General features: G+C 56.9%; 1 protein-coding gene and 2 long non-coding RNA genes across 3 annotated transcripts; 1 reads left to right on the forward strand and 2 right to left on the reverse strand.

The window, feature by feature from the left end:
- Positions 1-103: 103 nt before the first annotated feature.
- Positions 104-2,530, reverse strand: LOC143686027 (uncharacterized). Its single transcript, XR_013176863.1, has 3 exons — positions 2,371-2,530; positions 2,050-2,150; positions 104-1,034 (listed from the first exon to the last, which is right to left on the reverse strand). It is a non-coding gene; the product is annotated as an uncharacterized LOC143686027 (long non-coding RNA).
- Positions 126-27,996, forward strand: FOXN1 (forkhead box N1). The gene is made up of 9 exons (XM_077163089.1): positions 126-347; positions 13,358-13,489; positions 13,908-14,372; positions 16,743-16,856; positions 18,657-18,787; positions 20,367-20,463; positions 23,900-24,107; positions 24,337-24,828; positions 26,462-27,996. The coding sequence occupies exons 2-9, from the start codon at positions 13,367-13,369 to the stop codon at positions 26,779-26,781; spliced, it is 1,950 nt and encodes a 649-aa protein (XP_077019204.1). The 5' UTR covers positions 126-347; positions 13,358-13,366; the 3' UTR covers positions 26,782-27,996.
- On the reverse strand, positions 6,150-16,178 carry LOC143686026 (uncharacterized). The gene is made up of 3 exons (XR_013176862.1): positions 16,140-16,178; positions 8,566-8,860; positions 6,150-6,265 (listed from the first exon to the last, which is right to left on the reverse strand). It is a non-coding gene; the product is annotated as an uncharacterized LOC143686026 (long non-coding RNA).
- Positions 27,997-27,998: the final 2 nt, after the last annotated feature.

Genomic DNA, 27,998 nt, shown 5'->3' on the forward strand with positions numbered 1-27,998 from the left:
CCACAGGTTGTGGCCGCAGGCAGGCCCAGGGGGCCAGGGCTGGCCCAGGAGGAGGGAGGGGCTGGGGGGCCGGGGCGCGGCTGGGGCGGGCGCAGGAGCCGGTACCTGTCAAACGAGAGCCAAGGAGCAAACTAGCTTCTTAGTCACCTTTTTCTTCTCCCCGTTTTGGCAGCAGCCCCTCGGGGCTAGGGGAAGCTGATATCATAATTATTGGCTCACCCAGCAGCTGCCTCCCCTCACCTGATGTCAGCACAGACCCAGGACAGCCGAGCTGAAGGACTGACAGACGGACGGAGCTCCTGGCCCCCCAGCCCCGGGCCCCCACGCCGACCTGCTTCACTGAGCAGGTAAGAGAAGACGTGGCCCAAGTCAGCCGTGGAGGCCAGTGGGGTCGGGCCAGGGCACAGGAAGGGGGGGTCGCCTTTTTAATGGGCCTCCGGGGCTGCCTGGAGCTGCCGTGTGCTCACCATCTTCTCACCTCAGCCCGAGGGAGACTCAGGAAGTGGGGTGAGTGCCCGGAGGCCACCGGGGACCCCGTGCTCCTCCCTCTTGTTCCTGTTCCAGGTTGTCTCACCTCAATCCTTCTTGCTGCAGTGTGGGTTTTCATTCCGGGGTGTGCTTACTGGATTTGGTGTGCATCTCTGGTTGTGTGCGTTTGAGGGGGCGGGCGCACCCACTCAGGGCTGCGATAAAAGGAGGACGTGGCAGGACTAGAACTGGAAACCTATCCCTGAGAGTCGGGGAGGCAGATTCCCAACGCAATGGCTCTTCCGGGTAGAGAGAGGAGAGCCCCGCTTGGGGGGCAGAGGTCTGCGTGATGCCAAGAGTATGTGTGGATCCAGGAATTTCTCAACACTTCTGGGCAGCAGGGGCTGGGGGCTGGTCACCTGGGGCCTGACTGGGTGGCCCAGAGGAGATGATGTAGCTAGTGGAGAAGCAGACAGATGGCAAACAGGGCCCGCGGCCAGAGCCTGATGCTGAGCTGGAGGCAGAATCTCCCGGAGGTCTAAGAACATCTCTCTCCCCCAAGGCCCCTGAGGGGAGAAAGCTTAGTGAGCAAACCTGGAACAGGTAGAGAGCCCTTGGTGCCTAGGACTGGGAGGGTTGGAGGCTGAAGGCCTTTGGGGAAATATCTGGGGCAGCAGGAAGCCCCATGGCTCTTCCCCATCCCCTACCTAATCAGATAAAGTCCTGGCATTCCCCGTGGAGTCCCCCAGGCCTTCCCTAAAATGTCCCAAGAAGCATGGTGGATTCAGAATAGACTCTGACAAGTGGGCGTGTTTGCCTCTTCTCTCTGCACCTGCAGGTGCGGGTGGCGGGGTGGGGTGGGGTGGGGTGCGATCGTTCGTGTGTGCAGTGTGACGAGACCCAGCCAGCCAGCGGGAAAGGATGGTCGGGAGGGCTCAACACCTCAAGAAGTCATCTTGTCCTCCGCCCTGACTCTGTGCTGGTCATTTCCCATGCCAGGTGGATTGCCACCTCCTAGATTTCCTTCCAGTCCCCAAAGGAGGAGGGTTGATCAGTTCCTTCAGTCGTGAAGTCCTTCCTGGAGTCTGTCTGAAGGCTCTACTGCTGCAGGATCCAGCTCTGCTTGCCCCCACAGCCTTGCCTTTCCCTCCACATACAAACCCCAGTGCCTTTGGGCTGAGCTGGGGAGGATGGAGTCGCACCCAGTTCCGTCCCCGCTGGGCTTGTGTTGGGCCCCTTTACCATCTTGGTCATTCTCTGACCCACAGGACGCAGGTGGTAGAAGGGCTTCTCATCGGATGGGGAAGAGCAGGACCTCCTGTCCCAGCTCTGCTCTCTAGGGGGCGCTGGGCTGGGGTGGGCCAGCAGGGGCAGAACCAGGTTGGGGTCCGGGGAGGAGCAGAGGGAGTGGGGGCTGCCCCACTCTCGGGTGGGTTCCTCGGGGGCGAAGGTGCCGCAGAGAGAAGCTCTCGGCTTCCAGGCTCCCCTCTCGGCCCCTCCCGCACTGCGGCAGCCGAGCTCAGCCTCCGGCTCCAGGGCCTGCCGAGGCACGCTGCCCCCCAGGCCCGGCGCCTCACTCACCTCCCAGAGCCAGGGACCTGTTCTCCCGGGAATGCCAGGGAGTTCTCGGAGGACTTATTTCCCAGGGGCGCAGGGAACCCCGGAATCCACAGGAGTGGGTCCTGGGAAGAGGAGAGAAAGATTGGGGGACTTGGCACCCCTCCCTGCTCCCCATCCTTGGCCCAAGCACACCCTGAACCCATCCTGTCCCATCCTTTTCTCTCAGGGAAAACTTTTCTTTAGCCCCATGAAGTCCCATTTGCCCTCTAAGAAGCCAACATGGGAACATTCTCTCTAAATCCTTCCCAGCTAGGAAGTCCTTCCTGATGTCTAACCTCCTACCTTCCGGCTTGAGTTGACACCTGGAGCAACATTACCCCTTCCGCCGGCACAGGGCCCATTCACATTGCCAGAGCTGTTAGGAAGAGACGTTGAAACGTGCTGGGAGCTTGTGTGTAGGAAGGGACAGAAAGAAGGACCCTCTCTTAGCCTCTTCGGCTCCATATTCTAATTAGGGGGCCTCTGGGGGGGCTCTATAGCAGAGGGATGTTGGTGACAGTCGTGCGAGAATGCCCTCCCCACTTTGCTTCCATGTCACAGCCCGCGTTTCTGCTGAGGCCTGCAGCCGGGAGTTCAGCAAAGATTAGTTTCTGGGACAGGAGAGATGGACTCCAGACTTCAGGGAGACTGTTTAGCCTTTTAAATTGAGTTTTGGCTGGTCAATGTGACCACAGGAGGTGATTTCCTGAGTGGAGAGGCAACCATCCATCTGGGATGGGTGGGGCTGGGCTGGCAATGTGCCCAGGAGCTGAGAATGACAAATGGCCTTGGAGGGCGCATCTCAGAAGCATCAATCAAATGGTCCTGGGTAATGCATCTATCCCCACTCCCTGCCTCTTCCTCCATCCACACGCCCATCTCTGACCTCAGCCCACCCCTATCCCTGATCCCTCTGCCCCATCCCTCTCTCCTCTGCATTTAAACTGTATTTCCATTCTCATCTCCAACCCCAGCCCAGCCCCCTTCCTTGTCCACCTTCCCATCCCCATCCCTATTTCCACCTCCATTTCTACAACCTACTTCATACCCTTCTTTCCTCCCCACCTCCCTTCCTCATCCTCATCCTCCCTATCCCCACCTCCAGCCTCATTCCTAACCCCATCTTCCCATCCCTCACCATCCCCACCTGGCCAGGACGAATCTCTCCCTACATCCGTTAATCCCCTGGAGTCCAACAACAGCAGCCCCCACCAGTTCCTGGAACGTCCTTAAGTTTTCAGGTGTTCAGGAAAAGCCCAGAGCCATGCCGCTGCAGAGCCCTGCTCCTGTCAGGGCACTGAAGGCTGGTTGCTGGCCAGATAGTAAAAAATGAGCTCAGGTGCAAAAACCAAGTTTAGGTCTGATGTCCAGGTGGACTTCTCTGCACTGGAAGCGTGGGACAGGTGAAGGGGGAGATGGAGAGATAGGCAAAGGGAGCTCCCGAAGGGAGACAGTGACCTTTCCCAGTAGGGAGAGGGGAGTGGGCGTTTAACAGATACAGTGATTAGGCACGGCCAGGCCCGAGGCTGGGGGATGGACAGAAGCTGAAGAGAGGAGGCCTGCCAGTCTGTTTAGGGATGAGCCTCCCTGGTCTCTACCCCGCCTGTGGCTCTTGCTTAGTCAGCTCACATTAATGGGGCTGGAGAGAGAATTAGCTGAATCGTGATCTCTCAGGGAACTTGATTTGGGAGCCAGTTGTGAGTCACAGGGAAAAGGGAACCTTGTATCTTTTGACTGTTCTGGAAACTCAGGAGGTGGGCACCCTTTATAATTCCCCCTAGGATAAAACAGCTCATTGAGAGGCCTTTTCCCCCAAGCCTCCACCCCATGCTGGCTGGGAGGATGCATGGTCAACCAACTTCAAGCCCTGTCCTCAGGCACCCTCCAGGGACTTCTGGAGCTCGTGCTACTTCTAACAAACAATGCTGGCCTGGGCACCAGCACACCACACACAGGCGTGCGCACACGCACACACACACCCAGAATGGGGTGTGTCACAGGAACCGGATCGCCCGGAGACAATTGGAGGTCCCACCTACACTTGTAAATTCCACAGCCATGTCCCAGACTGCATCAGCCCATCCGTCACAGAAGACATAGGATGTGTGCGAGGACATACGCGCACACCATGGTCAGAAAACCCAATGTTTAGACTCTGCTCTTAGAAGTTCCCCACAAACCCAGAGCCAGAGTAACCAACGCAGTGTTCTCTGCTGGCCTTGTCCCCAGCTCCCTCTGGAAGGGAGTCCCTGGAGCCCACCTGGAGAGTGGGCTGACATGCCGACCCCACAGAGCACGCAGCTTGGAGAGGGGGTTCAACCTCTCTGGGCCTGTCCATGATGCTGTCTAATCTGCTGATGGGAAGGGCTTTGGAGAGAGAGTTCTTTGAGGTGACAATGCCAAGTTCAGGGGAATCTGGGGTGATCAAGAAGGACAGGCGAGGACTGAGCCCAGATGGTGGATGGGCTCAGAGGGGCACCCCCAGAACCTGTCACTTCTCCACATCCTTCCCTTCAGTGGGGTGAGGGCACGGTCAGGTACTCAGAGCCGGCTTCACACCTGCCCAGGTGCCTGGAGGAGGGGCTGGTACACAAGCACCTGCATAGCAGGGATCAGTTCTTTCACTGATGGGCCCTTAGTTTCCCTGTCTGAAACTAGGAGGGACTTGGATGGGATGGCCTTCTGGTGCTCTCCCAACTCCAAGGCCTGGTAAGTCCAAATAGATAGCCACTGCCTGCCTGTGTGTGTGTGTGTGTGTGTGTGTGTGTGTGTGTGTATTGGATTGAGTGCAGAGGAGGGGCACCATGATGTATTTGCCTTATACCAGGTCTGTGTTATTAGTTGTGGTGGAAGAATTAATATCCCTAATGATAGATTGGTCCTAATGAGCAGGCCTTCTGATAATGATATGTACAGAGCCCAACGAGGCTCCTGGCTTGAGGGATGATGGGATCTTTCCCCCACTTAGGAGGGCAGGCAAGAAGGGGTCCACCGGCTGGATATGGGCTCTTTTGACCACCCCCTTGGGAACAACCCCTGGAAAAGGAAAAGTTGGAAAAGGAAAAGATTTCAGCCCTCATTCCTCTCCTGAATTTCCACGGGCCTGGGACCCCTGGGTGGAAGGCAGGGGCACCAGACAAAATGATGCCGTTTCTCTTCCTGGGAGCATTTTGACCTTCTGCTTCTCACTCAGTCTTCGGGAAAGCCAGGTGACATATGTAGGGCAAGGATGAAGATCCCCATTTTATAAAGGAGAAAATGAAGTTCATTCTGGTGACTAGCCCACGCTCATGACAGAGATGGGAGGGGAGGCTTCTAGGGTCCTTAGTTAGGAAGAGTGCCTGTGAGGAAGGAGGGGGACTTGCAAGGCAATTAGAGATTCGGGTTCAGTGAAGGCTTCCAGAGTAGATGATGCCTGGCTAGGGGATGGGGTGAGACAAGCTCCAGTCATCCCTGCTGGCCTCCCAACTCAAATCCTCACCTGTCAATCACTGCCACAGCCAATCAACTCTGCAGCCAGTGACCAATTCAGCCCAGAGGAGGCTGGGGCGGGACCGCCAGGCTCAGCCCCCAGTGACTTCTTATGAGGCAGGGCTTCTGGGCCACTGAGGACCCAGAGCTGGTGGGTGCTCAGGGGCAAGCAGCTATGTTCCAAAGCCAAGCCCATTCCAGCCACTGGCTGGAGAAAGCTTGTATTAAGAAAGGATGAAAGTGTTGCTTTATAATCTGTGAAAAATCATCCTGTGCCTTCAATCACTCCCCGACCTTATGGTCCATCTATCCCTTGACACCTTCGGGCATAGTCTGCTGGGCAGACTGAGTAGAGGGAACTTTCATCTCTGCAAACCAGTGTCTAGGGACTCAGACAACTGCTTTCTGCATGCTGCCCCATGGGAGAATTAAGCAGGGAAGAAGTCCCCACTCTCAGGAGACTAGCTCTCCAATCAGGCCCTGATAGTTGTCCACCCCAAGTTCCTTGGTAGCCCTGTTCTTTGACCAGACTCGATCATACCTTCAAAAGCCCCTGGGGAAGGAAGAGCACCTTCTTCTCCCTAAGCTGCCCATCTGAGCATCTCCTGCTCTTGGAATTGAGAAATGTGTCCATTCCCCACCCCCACCCCCCACTAACCTGGGTGGGCAAGTTGATCTTGCTTTGGGAGCTGGATCCGGGGGTGGGCTCACAGTCTCAGAGGCTGGACTTCAGGTAGGTGGAGAAAAGAAAAGGCAGACCATGAATGACAACCAAGAATTAGAGCAAAAGATCTCCAGGGGCTGGGGTTATTTAACTGGGGGACCTCTGGAAAGGGACATCTAAGGAGTCATGAGGACCCAGTAGAGGTGGTTTTACAAACTAAAGTGGCCATAGTAGAGAAGAGAAGAAACGGTGGTAGACGTGTCTCAGAAGAGGATGGATGGAAACTTTGAGGGATAGCATTTCTTGTTTTTTTTGAAACCAAGGATCCCTTCCTTTCCAACAAACAAATAAACATTAACATGCAGGTCAAGGACATCCATCAATCTGTTTATTTGCCCATCTATTTATTCTTCCATCCATCCCACCCATCCATTCATCCATCCACCCATCTATCCATCCATCCACCCATCCATCCATTCATCCATCCACCCATCTATCCATCAACCCACCCATCCATCCACCCATCTATCCATCTTTCCATCCATCCATCCATCCATCCATCCATCCATCCATCCATCCATCCATCCATCCATCCACCCATCTATCCATCCACCCACCCATCCATCTTTCCATCCATCCATCTATCCATCCATCCATCCATCCATCCATCCACCCATCTATCCATCTTTCCATCCATCCATCCATCCATCCATCCATCCAGCCAGCCAGCCAGCCAGCCAGCCAGCCAGCCATCTATCCACCCATCCATCCATCCACCCACACATCCATCCACCCATTTATCCACCTTTCCATCCACCCATCCATTCATCCATCCATCCTTCCATCCAGAGAGGTCAGTTCCCAATTGATCTTTCCAGGGCTTCTGGGAAGGGCCTGTGGTCCTGTGGCATTTATGGGACATGTGACCTGCCTGCCTGACCTGGGGAGGCAGCCCCGCCCCAGCCCTTGGGCAGGGGGCCGGTCCAAGCATGTGGGAGTATTTATACCTCGATGGAGGCTCTCAGGGAAGCTGCTGGGCTGGATGACTCCCCAAAGCCGTGATGGTGGCCATGGCCCTGAGCCCACTGTAAGTGCTTGGACTCGGCTCCTTTGGGGCCAGGGCTGGGTGGCAAGGGCTGGGGCAGGGCTGGAGAGATGGGATGCTGCTCAGGGGTGGCCAGGGATGGTGGAGAGGAAAGCGTGCTGGGCAAAAAGTGCTGAGAATAGAAAGTTGTTGGTATCAAGCATTGGTGACAGGGCTGGGAACCACGCAGGAGGAACGGTGAGCCTACTGCTCTTATCTAGCCTCTGGAGGATCCCTTGGTGAATAGCAGAAAAGATAGAGCCAGAGGACTGGGATTACAGGAAGGATTAATATCAGATTTCTGGGAGAACTTCCAGAGCAGCCATGGGCCATGGACGGTGGTCAAGTGCTTTTTCAGGAAGGGAAAACTGAGTGATGCTCTGCAGCCAGCCTACTTCCAGAGGCAGAGGAAAGACTGAAGTGGCTTTAGGAGAAATCCGATTTGGGAAAAGCATCACATGGGGTTTGCTCTTCTCCCTTGGTTGTCCTTCCCCACCCCACCCCCACCCTTACTGTCCCTAACTGCTTCTCAAAACGCTTTAATCAGAACTCAAGGCAGAGGCAACTGACCCATTTCTTGAAATAATTTTGGCTTCAGAACCCCCAACCTTGATGTCAGGAAAAGAGCTAAAACTCCCTCCTTGGCAACCCTGGACCTCTGGTATCCCGGGGTGCGCAAGCCTCAGGGACAGCCCCCAGGCCCTTCCCTGTACCCCCACTAGGTAATTATTGAACTGCTCCAGGGGACCCCTCCCAGCAGCCGGAGGGCGGAGCCCCGGGTGGGGCCACAGGCGAGCACAGGGTAGGAGCCCCACCCCTCGTAAAACATGCTGCCGCAGCCAGCAACAGAAACCATTAAGGCAGAACTGAGGCCTCCACCTTGCTCATAAAGGGCAGGTAGGAGGCAGCCGGGGTGGGAGGGAGCATGGAGAGAGCCCAGTGAAGGCCCTCGGTGTCCCATGCCTGCCCGTCCTCTGTGACTCAGCTGCCCACAGGGGCTGCAGGGACAGACCCTCCCTAAGAAACCTCCAGCCTTGCCCCCCATTCACCATTCTGGCTTCCAGGTGTGAGGGCGGAGGCTAAAGGTGTTCCCGGGGCGTGACCATGCAGCGTAGTGGTTGAGCGCACTGGCTTTGAAGCCTGGGTCTGAATCCTGGGGTGCATGATTTACTACCTGAGTGAACTTGGGCAAGTCAGGTTAGTCTCTGAGCCTCAGTTTCTTCATCTGTAAAATGGAGATGATAATACAGTACCTCTTTACTGGCGTGTAAGAACTCACCTAGGTCTCCTTGAGGATTTCCCAGGGGAGGGCCTCTGGAAGACAAAGCAGGGGCGAGAGCTGTGCTGTCAGCTCCACGTTCCAGGTATACCTCCTCAGAGCCAGCCTCAGTGTCTTCAGGCGCAGATGGTCTCAGCACCTCATCTTACTTACAAGAGAACTGAGGTCCACACTTGTCTAAAGTCGCACAATAACAATGATGGTGATTCTGGCCTCCACCCCCAGACGGCCCCTTCCACTTGAGTCCTGAGTAGACGTGGGTGGACGTTGATGGGTGGGGGAGCTCAAGGCCTGGCTGGGGGAAGGACATAGAGCGGGGATTCACTACTAAGCATGACCGATGCTTGTTGCCATGCTTTCTAGGGAATTTCTCACCATCAACCTCCCCGCCCAGGTCAAAGAAGGGAGATCATGGTTTTGTCCCTCTGGTTCCAGGGCAGACACCCCAACCCCTAACTCCCCAAGGACCAAGGCAGAAGCCAAAGTTCAGAGCCCAGAGGGAAGATAGGATGCCCAGATACTGCAAAGGTCTTCAGCCAAATATTTTCCCAGGGTTGGACCCCTGGAATGTGTCTGTTGGGATGTGGTCAGGATTTTTGAGGGCTGAGAATCTGGAGATGTGGTTTCCAGTTTTAGCTGCGTGGCCCTGCATATATCACTTCCTCTCTCTGGACCTCGTATTTCTTCCCTGGAAGATGGAGTTGATGACCTTGTGCCCTAGCAGTGGCGTGTTGGTGAATGTTCACCAGACAGCTCTCAAAAAAAAGTTCTGATTTATAGTATTTGCTAATTTCTGTGGGTAAATACTCCCACCCAGTCTGATTTAGGTGTATGTCGGTGAAGAACACAGAAGATGTGCACCCTTGGCTCTTGCAAGCCCAAACCAGCTGTCTCCAGCATATCACTGCCCACGTCCCTCAGGGCAAAGGGAGGATGAATAAATGGATGCACAAGTGCTTTGTAAACTGCAACGTGCCCCGCAGATACAGAGCTGGGATGATGAGCGCCTTACAGTCCAGGGGAGCTGGGTACAGTTCCCTTCCACAGCTGTGGCCACTTCCAGCTGGGAGGGCCACAGGGGATGGATGGTGGGAGCCTCCACTAAGTGACAGGGTCATGAGGGTGATCTGGAGTAGCTCTTAGCATCTAAGAAGGGAGGACAGAGCTGACTAGACCTCCTGCATTTGCTGATATTTGCCCCAACCCCATCCCTGAAACTGAAGCAGGCAGGACAAAAAACTTCTGACTGCAGAAGCCAGCCCCAGTACACTGGAGCCATCTGAGAGGACAACTGAGGTATCTCAAATAACAGAGTCACCCCCTCCTTCCCAAAATCCCTGGGAGTTTCTATAAGCATTGGCTGTACCGCAAGGGAATGGCTGGAATTACCTCTAAGGGCAGAGGGTCAAGAGGAAGGAGCATTAGCCTCTGCCAATCAGGTAGATGGGGTTTGGGAGGAAGGAAAAAAGAGTTCCTTCTGTTCCCCTCTGCACCCCATTGTCTCCACCCTTGTCCCCAGAGTTCATGCCTTAAATTAACTCTAGCCCACTGCTAATTATTAATAATAGCTATCATTTGTTGAGCACGTACTATGTGTTAAGCTATTTACAAGCAATATTTCGTCGAATCCTCCAGAGAGGTACGTATTATTAGCCCTGTTTTACAGATGCGGAAACTGAGGCCCAGGGAAAGGAGTTAGGCAAGTTGCCCAACCAAAGCTCCATAGTTTCTGGGAGTCAGTCCTAGTCCTGACTCCAGAGCTTCTGAATTAGATCATCCAACTTCAGGAGCTCATCTCTCTCCCCACAGTGAATCCTTCCCTGTGCTGGACAGGAGCTCCCCGCCATAGCCACCTCTCAGTGCTTTTCTGCCCACTCCCTGAAGCAGGAGGGCCCGTTTGAAGGCAGTTGAAGAGGGCTGGCCTCTTCACTTAACTTCTCTGGATGGGCCTTTCTTTGTTTATACAATAGAACTTCCACTGAGGGAACCGAGGGTGGGGACGTGGCTGTCATTCAGAAGTCATCCCTTATAACACTGCCCAGCAGAAACCCTGGGCTGAGGTCGACTCAGGGCCCTCTGCATCCTCAAGGCAAATTTAGGGGTGGCCCTTAGAACTGTGCACAGTCTTTGGAAGTCCCATCCTCAGTCGGTCCTAATCCTGGCCCTGGGGCCTGGAGGAGGTGGGGTTGTGGTTTGCCCAAGCCCTGGTATGTAAGCCCCGTGAATGGCTTCCCTTAGTTAAAGCCTCTCACCTGCAGGAATTCAACTTGGGACACTGGAAAAGTTCTGGCAAATAGGGGCTGGTGCAAGTGGGAATGAGGCAGATGCTGCAGGGGGCCTTCTGGGAAGGAGGGAGGAGGTGCAGGCCAGAGCTGGGGCTCAGGAAGGCCTCCCCAGAGGGACAGGAATGGGGTCTGAGCCCCCCAAGGCCCGGCCAAATGAAGGCCAAGCAGGCAGGGCAAAGCAAGCTGGGGCAGCAGCCACCTGGGCATGGGGTTATCAGCCAGTCTCCCTGGGGCTGCAGCAGCATCAGGGTACTGCAGGATCTAGGGTCGGACACCCTTGGGCCCAGCCATGGTCTTCTGGGGCCAGGTGTGTGGCACATGTCCCCGAGCATTTTCTAAATGCCAGACATCTTGTATACACTGTCTCATTTCATCCTCATCATGACGCTGTGAGATGGGTCCGTGAATTCCTTAATCATATGAGTATATTGACATCCAGAGAGTTACAGCTCACAGTCATAGCCAGGAAGGGACAAAGCTGGGGCTCAAACTCAGGTCTGTCCAAATCCAAAACTTTTGCTCTTAAGCACTCTGCTCTCCTGCCTGCAAGAGGGGAGCCCTCCCCCCGCCCCTCCCCCACACCTACTAGGAAGACCGATATCTGGGGGGAGGAAGGGGCCCCTGCTTGCTGTCAGCCTCCCATCTGGAGGTGCTGGAGAACGCCCTGGGACCACGCCAAGCCCACTGCAGCACCTCCTGGGAAATCAGCGCTGGGCTGGGGAGAGGCGTGGTAGGCAGATCCAGCAGGAGCTGTCCAGGGAGCGGCCCGGGCGGTCATGCGGAGCCAGAGATGGGCTGCCCCTCGCCTTGGGCCCCAGGCCTGCCCCATTGCGGTGTCCAGTTACGGCCAGCTCGGCGCTTCCCCGGTCACGCCACATTTAGCATTGCCGAGTGAGCAGGCCCAGGACATCGAGAAGGGGCGGTGAGGACTCTTGAAGGGGTGGGAGAGGCTTCCCACCAGACCCCCACCTGGACCCCAGCTACTACCCCCTCTGCCACCGATCCCCTCTGGCACTTGGGGCAAGTCCCCTCACCCTCCTTGCTCCCATTATTGCCTCTCTCAAATGAAAGATTGGTTTATTTAACAAAAATGTACCAACCCCAGACCGGACACCAGGGGGGCACCCACAGCGAGGCCTGGAAAGGGCACGTTACCCTGCTCTGGCTTAAGGGAATCTTGGTAGGAGGCGTGTCAACCTCATAGTGGTCTTGCTGCCCGGCCCCCCAGCACATCCCAACCCCACTCTCACCCCCACCAAATGAAGAAACCGTGAGGGAAGTCCAGGCTCTGGAGTCAGACAGATCTGGGTTCAAATCCTGGCTTTGCCAAGGATGAGCTGTGTGACTTGGACAAGTCACTAAACCCCTCTGAGCCTGTTTTTTCATCTGGAAAGTGGGGTAATGTACTTTCCTCACAGGCTGGTTCTGAAAAGCCAGCGAGAAAATCCTGCAGCTCATTGCCACAGTGACCTGCCCAGAGCAGGCTCTCAGGAAATTGTACCTTTTGTTAGAAACCACTTGAACCAGCAGGAGTAAATTCAGGAGGTACTGACCATTGCAGGTGGTGGAGAAAGCAGAGCGCTGGGGATAATAGCAGCTGTCCTAATAAGGAGGTGAATAGAGAGAGCTGACATAGCAAGCACTCAGCGCTCTAGCACTCGGCACTGTGCGAAAGACTCCATGCTCGATTTCATTTACTGTTCACAGCATCCTACAAGGTGGGGCCTGTCACTCTTCCCATTTTCGAGATGCTGCTGCTGAGGCTCAGAGAACTTCACTGACACAGCTAGTAAGGAAGGACCCCTGCCTGGCTTTGAGCCCCAAGTCCTCTTAACCTCTCCACTGACCAGGTTCTCCCATAACTCTGGAAGCAGAAAGAGCCTTCAGATATCGTCTAGTCTAAGCCCCTAGGTTTTCAAATGGGAAAACCATCTCAGAACGCGGCCATGGCATAGGTAGACCCAGCATATGCCAGGCATTCCACAGTGGGCCAGCAGCATCCCCAGGGCCAGCCAGGTTCAAAGTGCCCCCAGGCAACACAGGACCTCCCATGGTCATGCCAGCCAGGCTAAGGTCCCAGCTCCCCGTCCTCACAGGACCACCGACTTGCCCAGTCAACAGAGGCTGTCTGCCATGGTCACCTAGCTAGCCCCTCACTATGGAGATAAGGCGCCGGCTTCAGGAGCCAGAAGCATGGTCTCGCTGAAGGTCCTCCAGGTTCACTGCTGTCTTCTTGGGAAGCTATAGTGGCCCAGGACAGCCCAGCCCTCCCTCCTGCTCGCTTCGTTCTCTTTCAACCCCTCCCCCACCCCCTCTTTCTTGTTCTCCTTGTTTCTTTCTGTTTCCCATGTTTCTCTCGGTTTATCTGTCTCTCTGTCTCTGTCCCTCCCAGATGGCTGGTTGGAGGCAGGGTCCCAGCCCAGGGATGGGGTGGGAGTGGAGGGAGACCTGGTCACCCCTGGACGCCAGGCCTTGCTCTCACTGCAGCCGGCTTTCTTCGAGGCCAGGACTGGGTGATGGTGTCGTTGCTCCCGCCTCAGTCTGACGTCACGCTGCCGGGTCCCGCCAGGCTGGAGGGCGAGCCCCAAGGGGACCTCATGCAGGCACCGGGCCTCCCGGGCTCCCCTGCTGCACAGAGCGTAAGTATCAGCACCTAGGGCTGGGCTTAGGCCAAGGCGGGGACAGGGCCTGCCTGGGACCCATCAGCCCACCCCACCCCACCCCTGGGTCCTCCCACGGCCTGTCTTGTCCCTTCCACCAGCAAACAGGTACTCAGTGACCCTGTGATCCAGAGGAGTTCAGGTGTGGGCCTCTGTTTACCCTTTCTGAGGTAAACAGAAGGCTTTCCCAGAGCAGAGCTGTGTGGAGCCCCGCGAGCTTTGGGGTTCCCCAGGGCTGGGGGAAGTATGCCCTTGTCATATTGGGGCTTCCAAGAGCAGGCTATGTCTCCTCCATCGTGGCTGAGCTCCCCATTACCCCACACAGAGTCGCGGCCTGGCAGGTCTGCAGGCTGGCCCAGCCTCTGCTCACAGGCTCTCTACCCTCTGTCCACCCCAGAAGCACGGTGGCTTCAGCTGCTCATCTTATGTGCCCGACGGCCCCCCGGAGCGGGCACCCTCACTGCCGCCCCACAGCCCCAGCATCGCATCGCCCGGCCCCGATCAAGTCCAGAACCACTGCGCAGCCGGCCCCGGCCCAGGCCCCTTCCGGCTCTCACCCTCAGACAAGTACCCCGGCTTCGGCTTTGAGGAGGGCCCGGCAGGCAGTCCTGGGCGCTTCCTCAAGGGCAGCCACGTGCCCTTCCACCCCTACAAACGCCATTTCCCTGAGGACATCTTCCCCGAGGCCCAGACCGCCCTGGCCCTCGACGGACACTCCTTTAAGACCTCAGGGACCCTGGAGGCCTTCGAGGAGATCCCCGTGGACGTGGGCGAGGCCGAGACCTTCCTGCCTGGCTTCTCCGCAGAGGCCTGGTGCAACGGGCTGCCCTTCCCCAGCCAGGAGCACGGCCCCCACGTCCTGGTGAGTACCAGCAGCCGGCGGGCACGCCGCCAAGCCCTGTCCTGGTTCCCAGCCGCCCTGAAAGGGTCCTTTAAGATCAAACTCCCCATCTTCCCTTTCCAGACCTTTCCACTCAGGTCAGCGTGGACCACAAAGCAGCCAACTCAGAGAGTTGGAGCCGCTCAGCTTTATGCTGGGCGTCCATGTCAGCGGGGAGGGGATGCCGGCCCGGCCCAGTGTGGAAGGGGCAAGGGGGGTGTGGGGGTGGCAGGCCAAGCAGAAGAAGCTGGCAGCTTCCCAGAGGCTCCTGAGTCAGGATTCCAGTGTGTGACTTCTGTTTGTTTAAGTGTCAAGAATTCCCAGCCAAACCAAAAAAAAAAAAAACAAAAACGCCTGCCCATATGCAAATGTGAGAAGAAAAACACATTCCAGAGGCCAAGAGAAAGGATTTAGGGAGGAGTCACAGAGCACACTTTTCTCCTCTCCAGCATCAGCCTAACAGAGTTCAGAGAGGACTTAAGTCTTCTCAGAGGCGCCTTTTCCAGCCCCATTATTCATCCTTAGTGGGGCCTGGGTATATTTATAGAAATGCCTTGAGCGCACCTTGGAAGGTCAGCATGTCCTTCAACAGCCAAACCCCCCAAGCTGTGTGACTTTGGGCAAGTCACTTAACTTCTCTGAGCCTCATCTGAAAAGTAAGTCTAACAGTACCTGCCTCAGAGGGTTGTTGCCTTAGGAAGAAGAATGCTCATGGGAGTTTTGTTCCCTGCTCCCAGCTCTGGTCTGAAGGTCCCTACGTGGGGAACATTGAGTGGCTTCAGTCTGGGCTGTCCCTCATCCAGATGCCCCCTCGCCTGCCTCACCAACTTGCTCCCAAACAGGCCCCCATTCCAGCCCCAAGCCACCCCAATAAAGTCCTGCTTCCTGGGCTTGGAAGACACAGAAGACTAGTTAGGCACCTACCAAGTGAGGCCAAGACAGAACCTTGTTCCCAGCTCCAGGGCTCATTGATGGCTTCTCCTTCAGCCCCCTGAGCATGAAGGCAGCCCACAGTGAGGGTGCCCTCAGTTACTGCCCCCCAAATGTCCACTCATTGCCAGGCCCTGGCCATTCTGCCAGGTGCTTTCTTTCAAGTGTTCTGTTTAATCCTCATCATAACTCTCCAAAGGGTTCCCACCACCCCCATTTTGCAGATGGGAAAACTGAGGCTCACACAGGGCAAGTGACTTACTTGCCCAACGTGTACCCCCGCCAGTAAGAGGTGAGGCTGAGATTTGAGCCACACCCTTACTCTGCACGATGGAGAAGCACTCGGGTGCAGAGACCCACAGCTAGTCGACTGACTCGCTGGGTGACCTTGGGCTTGTTGCTTTCCCTCTTAGGACTCAGTCCCATCATCTGTCAAATGAGGGGGTTGGATGCACGTGCTCTTGGCCCTTCCAGGCCCAAGATTCTATGATTATGGCAATCTCTGCATCAGCAACCCCAGGGTACAGCCAAAAAGAGGTCATAGCTGATTTGACCCTCTGGGCCCAGAAGCTGGTGCCCCAAGGCTGCTGGGAGCCTCAGGCAGAGCAGTTCACCTCCTCCTGGCCTGCCTTGCCAACCAGAACCAACTGCACACCCCTCCTGTCCCTCACAGTCCTATGGGAAGCCAGGGTCTGCCCGTGGCCAGGATGAGACAGTACAATAGGGCTCATGCAAACCAGCAATTGGGCAGGCTCCCTGGAAGAGGGAGCAAAAGTTCCCAGCTGGGGATGGCCAAGTGATAGAGCAGAGAGGACTCACCAGCCCCTTCCAGAGAATCTGCTGGAACTTCCCTGGTCTTTGCAGAAGAGGAAGTAGCAGGAGCCCAGGGACATAGCTAGACCAACCTGTCTGGTCACTTCCTATAGTTCTCTCCCTTCCCCCATCCCTCAGGCACCCACCCCCCCATGGCTCCTCTTTTGGAATTCTGGAGCTGTGGCTTTGTAGACCTAGTCTGAGAGTTTGAGGGCCCTCAAACAGCAGGCCCTGAGCTGGGCTTGGAGAGCTAAGGTCAAGCACTACATTCTGGGGAAATCTCCAGTCCTACCCCTGCCTCCGTGTGACCATTGACAAGTCCTCTTCTCTCTACCCCCCATTTCTCTAGACATCCTAGTTTCAACCTCTTACCAGCAGTGAGCTGGGCAGCAGGGGGGCACAGAGCACTATTAGTTCTAGTCCTAACTCTACCACTAAGTTGCTGTGTGCCCTTGGGAAAATCCTTGCCCTCTCTGTTCTGTTTCTCTCCAAGTAAAAGGTATGGGGGAAGCACACTGAGGTTGCTTTTGCATTAAAAAATGGTCACGCTACAGGAAAGAGAGGAGGAAAATAAGGTCCAGACTGGTCATCTGCTTTCTCTTCCAGCAGGGGTCAGAAGTCAAGATCAAGCCCCCAGCTCTGGAGAGTGGTTCTGGGATGTACTGCTACCAGCCTCACTTGCAGCATATGTACTGCCCGACCCAGCCAACCCCCTTCCACCAGGTGGGCCAAAGCAGGTGGATCTGCTTCCCCGGGGTGTTGGATATTATTCTTAGGGCTTCATGGGTGTGTGGGGTATGTGTGGGAGTGTGTGTGCACACCTGAATGGACAGGTAAGGGCAGCGGGGCCCTCAACCTCAGGCAGGGCCACTGGTGGGGGGAGGGGGACAGCGGTTAATGGGGAGGGAAGGAATTGCCCTGCTCTGGGATTGGATGGGGCTTGTCTGAGACCCTGGAAGGAGCCTGAGAGGTCTTGAACAAGAGAGTCAGGCTGAGATTGGGGCAGGGACCAGGATATGAACCAAAAAAGTCAGGGAGGAGGAGAGCCTCCATAAACAAAAGACAGGGGAAGGGAGAAAAGGACTGGTGACACAAAAGGCCACACTAGGCAGGGAACAACGGGCTTCCGTCTGGGCTGCCACCCTCTTGCTATGTGGTCTTGGCCCCAAACTTCCCTTCAGCCTAGAGAGGGTGGGCACCAAGTGTGGCATTTGGGATCCTTCCCAACTGGAATGCTGCAAGTCCCCATAAGCTTCTGCCCTTTCCCCCTTCCCCACCCCACTGCCCAGCTTCAGCTCCTCCCACGTGTACAGGATGCCAAGTAATTGCCCCACACTGGCATGGGATGGAGGTTTTTAAAAAGAGAAAGAAAAGAGCCCCAGAGCAAGCAGGCAGCTCCCAGGAGTCACTGGGCAAGACGGAGCAAGTGGCTGCCCAGAGCCCAACTCCATCCACCTGCAGCCTGGCACGGAGACAGGCTCGGCCTGTGGAGCAGGTTCTACTCCCAGCTCTTTGGCATTAGCCCTGATCTGGGCAAAGCCAGGGAGGCAGGCAGGGATGCGGGAGAGGGGGCATGTTGCCTGCCTTGTTGGGGGAAAGAAGGAGATGGAGGGAAGCAAAGGGACGTGTGGGACAGCCTCACTGCTGTGAGGGCCCTGCCTAAGCCATCCTGAGGCTCAGGGGCTGACCCAGGATGGGGGTGTCCTTGAGGCAGACCTCAGGGTCTGAGCCACAGCAGGGGTAAGGGGCCACCAGAGACCTTAAGTGGCCTCAGCATGCCCCTGCCTGGCTTTGATGCCCTCTGCATTCCGCAGCCCTTCCTCAAACAAGATGGCCGCACCCAGGGCTTTATGGAGCCCGGAGAGAGGGTGACTCAGGCTCTAAGTGCCTCTGGGGTGACCTGGAAAGGGCATTTCAGCCTGAAGCAGCTGGGGGAGTCAGAGTCTCCTATACCCCCCCTCCCCATAAAACACCATCCCTGGCACCACGGCCACTCCCTGTGCCGTAAAACCACCTCCTACCCCCACCTGCCCACCACCACGACCGCCCTTTCAAAGAGCCACTGAAACTCGTAAAAGGTGGCCATGCCCAGCAAACGCCCAGGCTGGACATCCCACTTCCGACCCAGCTGCTCCATGGGGTGCGAGGGAGGCCTGGAGGGCCTGCCCAGAAGGGCATGGGCGGGGGGCTGCAGCTGCCCCTTGCACTCTCCAACCCCAACGGACTCCTCCCCATCGCTGCTGCAACCGAAACACTGACAGGGCCTGCGAAGAAGGAACTGAGGAAGGACGCTTTGGAGGGAGCATTCCTGAATTCTGGAATGCAGGCCTCCTCACGGGCCCTCAGACGTCCACACCCTTGGCCAGCTCCTCAGACAGCTCTGCCTTTGGCAGGGGATGGACAGAGCCGAGAATTGTGCCTTAGCTCCCTCTTTGGATTTATGTGACTGTGGGGAGGGGAGGGGAGCTGGTTTGGAAAGGCTGGTTACCATGGCAACCACTCTATCCCCTCTGAACCCTACAGTACGCGCCGGGTGGCGGCAGCTATCCCGTCCCCTACCTGGGCTCCTCGCACTACCCATACCAGCGGATCACACCCCAGACCAGCGCCGATGGGCACCAGCCACTCTTCCCAAAACCCATCTACTCCTACAGGTACCTTTCCTGGCACTCTTGGGGTGGAAGGGCCCCTGGGGAAACCGAGGCATGGAACCCTCAGGTGTAAGGGTAATAGCAGGAAGTAGAAGTTAGGCCCAGCTGGCTTCCAGAGGAGGCTGGGGAGAAGATTCCTGCACAGGAACAGGGGATAAAAAATAAACTAGGTCACCTCTGTCCTCTTGTCTAACCCTGAGGACCCTTGAGCTCCCACTTGCAGGAAGACCGTAAGCACTGCATGTAAGCAGAGCCCTAAGTGGGAGCTCTGTGCTAAGGCTGTGCTGTTTGGGTCCTGCCCCTTGTCCTGAGGGTCAGGCGAGAAGGTCAGGGCTGTGCAGGGTGCATGTTCACCCTGACGGAGACAGGCTGGTCTGTGTAACCCTTGACTCAGCAGATGAGGTCTAGCCTCCTGGGACCCAGGCGCTGGGACAGAAGGTTTAGAGAGAGGCTTGCCCCCTTTCTCCTCCCTTTCCCCAACGATCCATCCCAAAGGTCTTCTGGAAGCACGTAAGGGATGAGAACTGCTGGTGCCAGTCAATTACCCACCAGCTAGCAGATCTGGTGGGACTGCTCTGTGGCTGGGGTTTTAAATGCCAGACCAGCAGCACCCAGTCCGTCTGGGAGACCCTTCTGTCTGTCCTTTGCCCGAGTAACAGTGGCACTCAACCCTGGGTAGGGCCAGGTCATCAGCCAGCATGCGCTCAGGGAAAGGAAAAAGAACTGAAACATCAGCCAGAAACGCAGGGAAAGGTCCGCGGGAGGCAGGATGATGCGCCCAAAGGAGCCCATGCGGGCCTTGGAGCTCAGCAGAACCAGGTTCAAGTCCAGACTCTGAAATTTCCTAGCTGTGAAACCTCAAGCAGGTTATCTCATCTTTCTGAGCCTGTGTTTGTTTATTTATCTATAAATAAAAAGATAGCAATTTAGGGCTGTGAGAAAATGGGGGTACCATCCCTGGGGCTCAGAACCTTAATTCTCCACCTCAACATCCAGCATCCATGCAAGCAGCTGAGGACTGACTGGTAATGCCAGCTTCCATTTCGTATGTGCCTCTATGTGCCGGGCATCATCCTTAATCTTCACAATTCTGAGTTGAGGAAAATGAGGCTCAGAGAGGTTAAGACCCTCATCCAAGGTCACACAGCTATTGAGTAACTAAGCCAGAATTGGAGCCCACGTCCAATTCCACAAGATTCTCCGGGATCGGTTGCATTACCGCACTGGACGCCTCGCGGCGCCCGTCTCCGCCACTCCGGATTCGGGGATCTGAACCCGACTCCCTTTCGATCGGCTGAGGGCAACGGAGGCCATCGCCCGTCCCTTCGGAATGGCGCTCGCCCATCTCTCAGGACCTACTAACCTTGTCAGATTCCACAGGAACCTTGTATATCAGTAATTCCTGATTTCACTGGACCCTCAGCACACTTTCTTATCCTCTCTCCATTTGCCCACTTAGAGCCTCTCAACCATTCAATTCCGTAGCAGGCAATTCCCCTACGACTATCTCAGCCATGGGGTCCTGGGTAGGCTCAGAACCCAGCCAGTGGTTCAGACTTTCAGGGGCTTTCTCTGCCTTCAGCATCCTCATCTTCATGGCCCTCAAGAACAGCAAGACTGGAAGCCTCCCTGTCAGCGAGATCTACAATTTTATGACGGAACACTTTCCTTACTTCAAGGTGAGCCCGAGATCCTCCCCCATCCACCACCCCCAAGTCCTGGGCAAGCCAGACCTCTCTTGAGCCAGAGGATTCAGCCCCGAGGTGGGAGAAGAGTTAGGTGGGGCTTGCCTCCCCACCCTTCCCCTTGACCCCTTCCTAGAAGGCTGGAATTCCTGCAGAAGGGGCTCAGTGGGGAAGAGATTGTTCAAGCCACTGTCCTGAGGTTACACTGCAGGCCTCGTCAGTCCTGAAAGGCTTCAGGTGTGAGGAGAGAGTCTGGGGGGAAATGGGAGGCTGTCCCCACCCTTGTTCCTGGGATGCTGCAGGACTGGAGGAATTCGGGTGGGAGCTGGCCAGCCAGGGTGACATGGGACGCTGGGGCTGCAGAACCCATTGCCTTCTGGGGTGAGAGATTAAGATCTGCCTTGGGGGGCGGAGGGCTCAGCTGCAGCTCTGCCAGGAAGCGGGATGTGGGTCTCATGGTCTCTGAAGGCTGCAGGGAGCTGGCTGGCTCACCTGCCCACCGCCTCCATGTGCGGACCTGGTTGGGGCAATCCACAGAGCAGGCTTCTAGGGGCTCTGCCCAGCCCCCTCCCTAGTGGCAGGACCAGTGCCCTTCTCCCCAGATGGGGGAACGTAGCGAGGTGCTCCACATGCCCAGGTGGGGTCAGTTGCTGGCTCAAGCTCTTTGGCTTCACAAACCACCCAATCCCCTCCCTACCCCTCATGCACACACCACTCTCTCCCGACCCTGCAGCACAGCCCCTTCCTCTTAGGGAAAACCAGAGCCTTCTCCAGGAGGCCTGTGTCTTCTCCAGGAGGCCTGTGGTTTCATGGGTACCATGTCGTCTGCCACCAGGCAGAGGGCAAGAGCTGAGGGCGAGGGAATGCAGAACTCAGCTCCACCTGCCAGTGGGTGATTCCCACCCTTGCCATCCACCAGTCGTCCTGCCTGGGGATAATTTGAGGCTGATGTTCAAGCGAGTTTGGTTTTGCTGCTGCCACCCGCTGGGGAGTGGGAAGGTGGCCGGGGTGATGGGCCTAGAATGGAAACATATGGCGAGTCACGGAGATTCCGGAAGGGAAAGGAGGAGGGAGGCAGAGTTACCTCTGGGACTGGAGAAGCTTCAGAGCCCAGATCCAGGGCTGTACTCAGATCCCCTCAGGCTGAGGGGGCCCCCAACCCCCAAGTGTTTAGAGGCTCCTCTAGGGCTCCCAGGGCCGGACCAGAGAGAGGGAAGCGAGGGCCGTGCCCTGCTCCCCTGCCCTCCTTCCCTGCCAGGTCCTGGCCTGGCCCCCAGCCCCTCCCTGCATCTCATCTTCCTGGCTTAATTATTTTTTCTGGGAGCCATGTAATCCCTGTTTTATGAGGTTGAAGAGTGAAGAGGTCTAACAGCTTTTTTTTTTTCCTTTCTTTCTTTCTTAGTTCTAGTTGTTGTTCTTAGCCAGTTGCATCACTCCCTCACTCCCGAGTTTACATTTGACTTCAGAGAGAAAACATCTATGAGGTTGGAAGAGGGATCAGAGGGCGAGGCAGGCCCTAGGGGGTGCACTGGGCAGGGCCCCTACCTTAGGGGACCAGGTTGGAGTCTGGGCTGTCACCACCTCCTGTGTGACCCAGGGCTAGGCCCTTCTTTCCTCTCTGGACCTCAGTTTCCCTGTAAAATGGTTGGGGTGGAGCTGCCCACATTAAGATTCCTTCCAACTCTGATAGTTCTCCTCTGGCTCACCTAAGGAATTAGTTCAGAGTCCCACTCCCCAGTTGAAGGCCATTTTTCCAGGCAAGGACAGAGTGACCCAGGGTGGGCAGCACTCATGCCGAAAGCAGCTGAGTTGGGCATCCTGTAGCCTTGTGAGTCAGAAATATGAGACTGGGGAAGTGTCCAGCCACTGGACATAATTGCTAGTGCTGACCATCCCTCCTCCAAACAGGAAGTGGCCGGGGTGGGGGCTGCTGTGGCATCTCAAAGTCATGGATTTACGGGGCCGTAAAAGAGCCAGTGCTCATGAACTCTGCCCATGGGGTGACAGGTCTTTGACTCCTAGGGGAAACTGTCATGGGCGTTGAAGGTGAATTGCCAGGTGGCTGGTCTGGTGGCTTAAGAATCCTCCCTCATGATCTTGGAAGCCTTGGGGGGGGGCGGTCACCTCAACCAGCCCCCTCCCCTTAGCCAGCTGCCCCCGCACCCCCAAAAAACTCCAGCCAGCAACTTGCAGGGACGCTGGCATCAGGGCCCGGTTCTGCTGGGCGTGATTCAGCCTGGCTTCTCCCTGGGGCAAGTGAGCTGGTGAGGAGGGAGTGGCTGCCCCTAATTAAGCAGAAACTTTGGGCTGTAAGGGAGAGGTGCGAGGGGATGAGGGCAAAGGAGCCCCACCGGCCGGAGAGGGTGCTCTGCCCACAGTCGGCCCCTGCTGGGATCAGGCCTGTCCCAGAGCCCAGAACAGAGTGGGCGGTGGGTGGGTAGGAGGGGAACTCACTGGCAACCCCGCCACTGCCTCTCACCCCACTGAGTCAGCCTAATGGTTTTTACAACCCTCCCTGGGCACAATTACTGCATGGTGGCATGACCGGGCCCCTAATGGGTGTTTATTCAGTTGGCACGAGCACCCTCTGCCTGAGGGCTGGCCTCCCTACCGGGGCACACTCATACACACACTCACACCCACACACTCATACAGTCAGGAATACTCACACACATACCCAGAGACACTTTCCCACACACACTCACCCTCGGGGACACACACGGTTCTCCCAGGCAGAGAAGATCAGACCCATTCCCGGGAGACGTTGCTCACACCGGGCAGACACAATCACCCACACATCCTCTCTCTCTCTCTCCGATACCAAAAACCAGAAACACGCACAAACATACGTGTAATTCCACAGTCACATGTGTACACACCCAAACATTCACCAACCTCGCCCACCTTTTTTTTTTTTCCCCCAAGTTTGCCCTCAGAGGGGATGAGACAGGCCCAGGAGAGGAGCATTCCGTAGCTTCCCGCTAATTCCCTCTCCACGGGTGGGCCACGAGACCGCAGAGGAGTGAGCTCCCTGTCCACACAGGGATCCAAGCCCAGGCCTGAAAATCTGGTGGGGTGGGGTCCGACTGCGAATGGGGGTGCCCAGCAGGCCTCTGTCACACACTCAACATTTATGAATCACCTTGACAACCCTCTGAGGGGGTGGGAAGGCCGGAGACAGCCATAGAATGAAGGCGGATTTCAGGGCGACGATAACTGTGACCAAGGTTCCTGCTTACCCCTTCCCCACCGCTGACACGCGTCGGGCTGGGTGGGAACTGAGGAGGGCCGGGTGCCGAGCAGGGAAGCCAGCCCCAGTGTGGGAGGCAGTTCTGTGCCCAGAGCAAAGGAATTTTCTGGAGCCCAGGCCCAGAGCAAGCGCTGGCCCTCTGACCACGGCCTGACTCCTTGCCACGCTCTGCTCCCACAGACAGCCCCTGATGGCTGGAAGAATTCCGTCCGCCACAACCTGTCGCTCAATAAGTGCTTTGAGAAGGTGGAGAACAAATCGGGAAGCTCCTCTCGCAAGGGCTGCCTGTGGGCCCTCAATCCCGCCAAGATCGACAAGATGCAGGAGGAGCTCCAGAAGTGGAAAAGGAAGGATCCCATCGCCGTGCGCAAAAGCATGGCCAAGCCAGGTGAGGCAGGACGGGCTCCACGGATGGAGGGCCGGGCCAGCCCCGACCCAAGAGAGGAGCGTGGCAGAGAAAAGCTGAGCCAGGAGACTGACCAATGAGGAACGGGCTTGAGAACAGCATGGAGGGGGTTCCAAAGCGGGGGTGGAGGGAGGTTTCCAGGCCCTGGGGAGGCCGGTGGGCACTCAGTCATCAAGGCTCATGGTGTGCCTTCTCTTTCGGGCCTTTTCAGAAGAGCTGGACAGCCTCATTGGAGACAAGAGGGAGAAGCTGGGCTCCCAGCTGCTGGGCTGCCCACCCCCTGGGCTGGCAGGCTCAGGCCCCATCCGGCCGCTTGCACCCCCAGCCGGGCTGTCCCAGCCACTGCACAGCCTGCACCCAGCTCCGGGCCCCATTCCTGGGAAGAACCCCCTGCAGGACCTACTGGGAGGGCATCCGTCCTCCTGCTACGGGCAGACATACCCACACCTCTCCCCGGGCCTGGTCCCTCCGGGCCCCCCACAGTCCTTGTTCCCGCAGCCGGATGGGCACCTTGAGCTGCCGGCCCAGCCGGGCGCCCCCCAGGACTCACCTCTGCCGGCCCATACCCCACCCAGTCACAGCACCAAGCTGCTGGCTGAGCCTACCCCAGCCAGGACCGTGCAGGACACGCTGCTGCCAGACGGGGACCTTGGCACGGACCTGGATGCCATCAACCCTTCTCTCACCGACTTTGACTTCCAGGGTGAGCTGGGGTGGGGAACGGCGGGTGGTTCTGGGTGCCCCCGGCGGTGTGGCCCTTCCTCTCCGGAGAGCCGGCACAGTGCGTCCAGCTTCCCACCCACTCCGTGTCCTCCAGAGCCCGTCCACCTCCCTCCTCCCAGTGTGCCTGAGTATGTTCCAACTGTCTCCCAGCATCAACAACCCTCAGCTTGGACAGGCTGGGAAGGGCCCCCATGGTTCATTCCGCATTTTGTTGAGTGTTGGATAGTTTAAGCATTCCCAGAAGTGGTTTGCATTTTCTCTGATTCCATCTGATAATCCAGAAGGAGGAGAGAGACCATCACCCCTGGAAGAAGGGAAGGCCTCAGAGCTAGGCAGGCTGGGGAGAGATTTGGAGCTGGGAGTCCAGGGAGAGGTTTTTATTCAATACTGGCCCTCTCCCTGCTCCATTTCTGCCTGGGGCCCATCAGCTCATTCCTATAAAGCTCCAGTGTACCCTCGCCCTAGTACCCCACCCAGGGGGCTCAGCCAGGGTGGGGCTTGCTGCTTACCCAGCTCCAGGACCTTCTCTGTGCACTGCGGTGGTGGTGGGGGCGGGGAGCAGCCACAAGCAAGCAGAAACAGCAGCCTACCGTCCGAGAGTTTCCAACCTGCTCTGGAGCCCACCCATGCCTCAGAAAGCTATTGTTAGAAAAGTACAGGTAGATCTTGGTTCCAGGTCAGAAGGGGAAGAGGGGTGCAAAGCTCAGGCAGCCTCCAGACACGGTGATAGACATGCGGGATAGAATTAAAAAACATTCACTTGAGTCCCTCCTAAACATCAGGCATCAGGCCAGTTGCTTTACAAGTGCTCTCTCATCTGGCCCTGTGAAATGGGATTATTAAACCCATTTCACAGACAACATTAGCACAGAAAGGTTAAGTGACTTACTCAAGGTCACTTAGCTAGAGAGGGGAGAAGCTAGTCCTGGAACCTAAGCAGCTGGAGCCTAAGCCAGGCATTGGTCAGGCCTCCTTCCTCCAGATCCTGCAGCCCCAACACCCAGGAAAGGAGCCCCAGGCCGTGGCTTCACGTGTTACAGGTGACACAACACAGAGTGGGAGGTCAGGTGGCAGCACTGTTTGCTCCCCAGAATCAGGAGCATTTCCTGGCTCTGCTCCCATTTCCTGAGCCTCACAGTGGAGGAGGCCCAGGGTACCATGCCCAAACCATCCCATCGGGTCCAGCAGTGCATTGTGGGAGGATCCTTGTTCTGGGCTGCAGACCTTGGGAGCCAGGGCCAAGAGTTCCTGGGGCCGTCTCCCCAGGCTAACTCCGGATGTGCAGCATTTGCACCAACCCTTCCAATAGGCAGCTCTCAAATCTTTGCCCCTCTCCCAGCCCCTCTGAAAAAGAGAACCACAGAGGTCTCTGGGTCTGTATCTTCCAAGTCTTGCTGCATCAGGGGAGGAATCTGAGTCTCAGAGAGGTTCAGTAACTGCCTGGGGTCACACAGCTACTGCCAGAGTCTGCCAGTCTATGTTGCCCCAATCCTGCTGTCTGTAGCATGTGGAGACATTGAGGGGAAGGAGGCAGACAGGGTTCCTTTGGTCCACCCCTCTTCCCCCCCCTCCCCCCAGTGATCCGTTTCTCTCCTCTTCTCCCCTCAAACCAGGAAACCTGTGGGAGCAGCTGAAAGATGACAGCTTAGCCCTGGATCCCCTGGTACTGGTGACCTCATCCCCGACGTCATCTTCAATGCCACCACCCCCACCAGCATCCCACTGCTTTCCCCCTGGGCCCTGTCTGGCAGAGACAGGCAGTGGGATGGGCGACTTGACAGCACCAGGAAGCGGGGGTTCCGGGGCACTGGGTGACCTGCACCTCACCACCCTCTACTCGGCCTTCATGGAGCTGGAGCCCACGCCCCCCACGGCCCCTGCTGGCCCCTCCGTGTACCTCAGCCCCAGCTCCAAGCCCATGGCCCTGGCCTGAGCTCGATCCCACATCAGCTCCAGCCTTGCCTGGCCTGCAAGTCCTGCCTGGCTGCCCACATTGGGCTCACCTTGAAGGTGAAGGAAGGAAAAAACTACCTGATCCCTACGCCACCGAGCCAACTTGTTTGTTAGCGGGCAGCTGGGGGTGTAAAGGACACCACTCCTGGATGCTGCCCCTTACACATTTCTGCCGCCCGGTGGGCCAGCAACTCAGCCAGGGTCCCCGAAGAGTGAGTGGACAGGAAGAAAACACTCTCCCCAGCCAACACTCATCCATGAAGCCTACATACACAGAGTCATTCAGACATTCAACCACCCAGATACCTTAAACCCAAAGGAATCAGTACTACACCACGGAGAGCCAGACTTCACTTCTGGGGCGGCTGAGAGCCCAGGGCTTTGGTTACTGGAAGCAGAGGGCCCATACGCCAGAACAAGGACCACCCCAGAACCCCATTTTGACATCTGTCCCCCTCCAGACATGTTCTTCCCAGAAGCCCCTGTATTTATTCCCCCATCTTCGTCCCAACAGCCCAGTAAGGAGGGGGAAATAGAGAGCCTCTCCCCAAATTGTCTGGGGTGGCGGGGTGCCAAGCACCAAGATGCCACTACTTAGGAGCACCCGCTCCATCCACACTCCATTAGTACTCCACATGCGCTCATCCGGTCACTCCCAGGGTGGCACACAGGAAAGGGCAGGCCACCCCGAGACAAAACTGAGCCCAATTCCATCACAAAGTGTTGGAAAAGCCCTTGCCCTTGGAAACTTGAAAGTGTCCTTTTCTCCCAGTCCTGGCTGCAGGAAGTGTCCTCCAGGTCACCACAACCTCACGCCTCTATAAAGAAGTTCATGTGGGTTAGGTCCCAGGTCACTAATTACTTCCATCTCAGGCAGCCTGGGCATCCAGGGAAGGGAGGCCTGGTACAGGCTGGCGGGCAGCACCCATGCACTCTCTCCCCATCTCGAGCCAGTTTTGAGTATGGCAGACTCAGGGTACCCGGGAAGCCCTGGAGGGACGCTCCTGGAGTGAGCGGCGGTGGCCCAGGTGCCTGCCATGCTCTGCCTTAGAGCACCGCCCCCACCAAGTGGGAGCCTCAGCCTGCCATGGGCCTGGGAGGGACAAGCACTCCCAGAGGTGGACCCCAGGCTCAGATAAGGCAAAAGGAGACCCCTCGATGGCCTGCCATTGTCCCCTATCCTGGATCAATAAAGCA

This window comes from Tamandua tetradactyla, chromosome 6 (genome assembly GCF_023851605.1).
Source record: "Tamandua tetradactyla isolate mTamTet1 chromosome 6, mTamTet1.pri, whole genome shotgun sequence".
NCBI classification, from domain to species: Eukaryota; Metazoa; Chordata; class Mammalia; order Pilosa; family Myrmecophagidae; genus Tamandua; species Tamandua tetradactyla.

Coding starts and splice junctions, on each gene's coding strand:
- FOXN1 (XM_077163089.1), top strand. CDS start 13,367: ATGGTGTCGTTGCTCCCGCCTCAGTCTGACGTCACGCTGCCGGGTCCC. Junction 13,490..13,907: donor GCTCCCCTGCTGCACAGAGC/GTAAGTATCAGC, acceptor TGTCCACCCCAG/AAGCACGGTGGCTTCAGCTG. Junction 16,857..18,656: donor AGCCAACCCCCTTCCACCAG/GTGGGCCAAAGC, acceptor TGAACCCTACAG/TACGCGCCGGGTGGCGGCAG.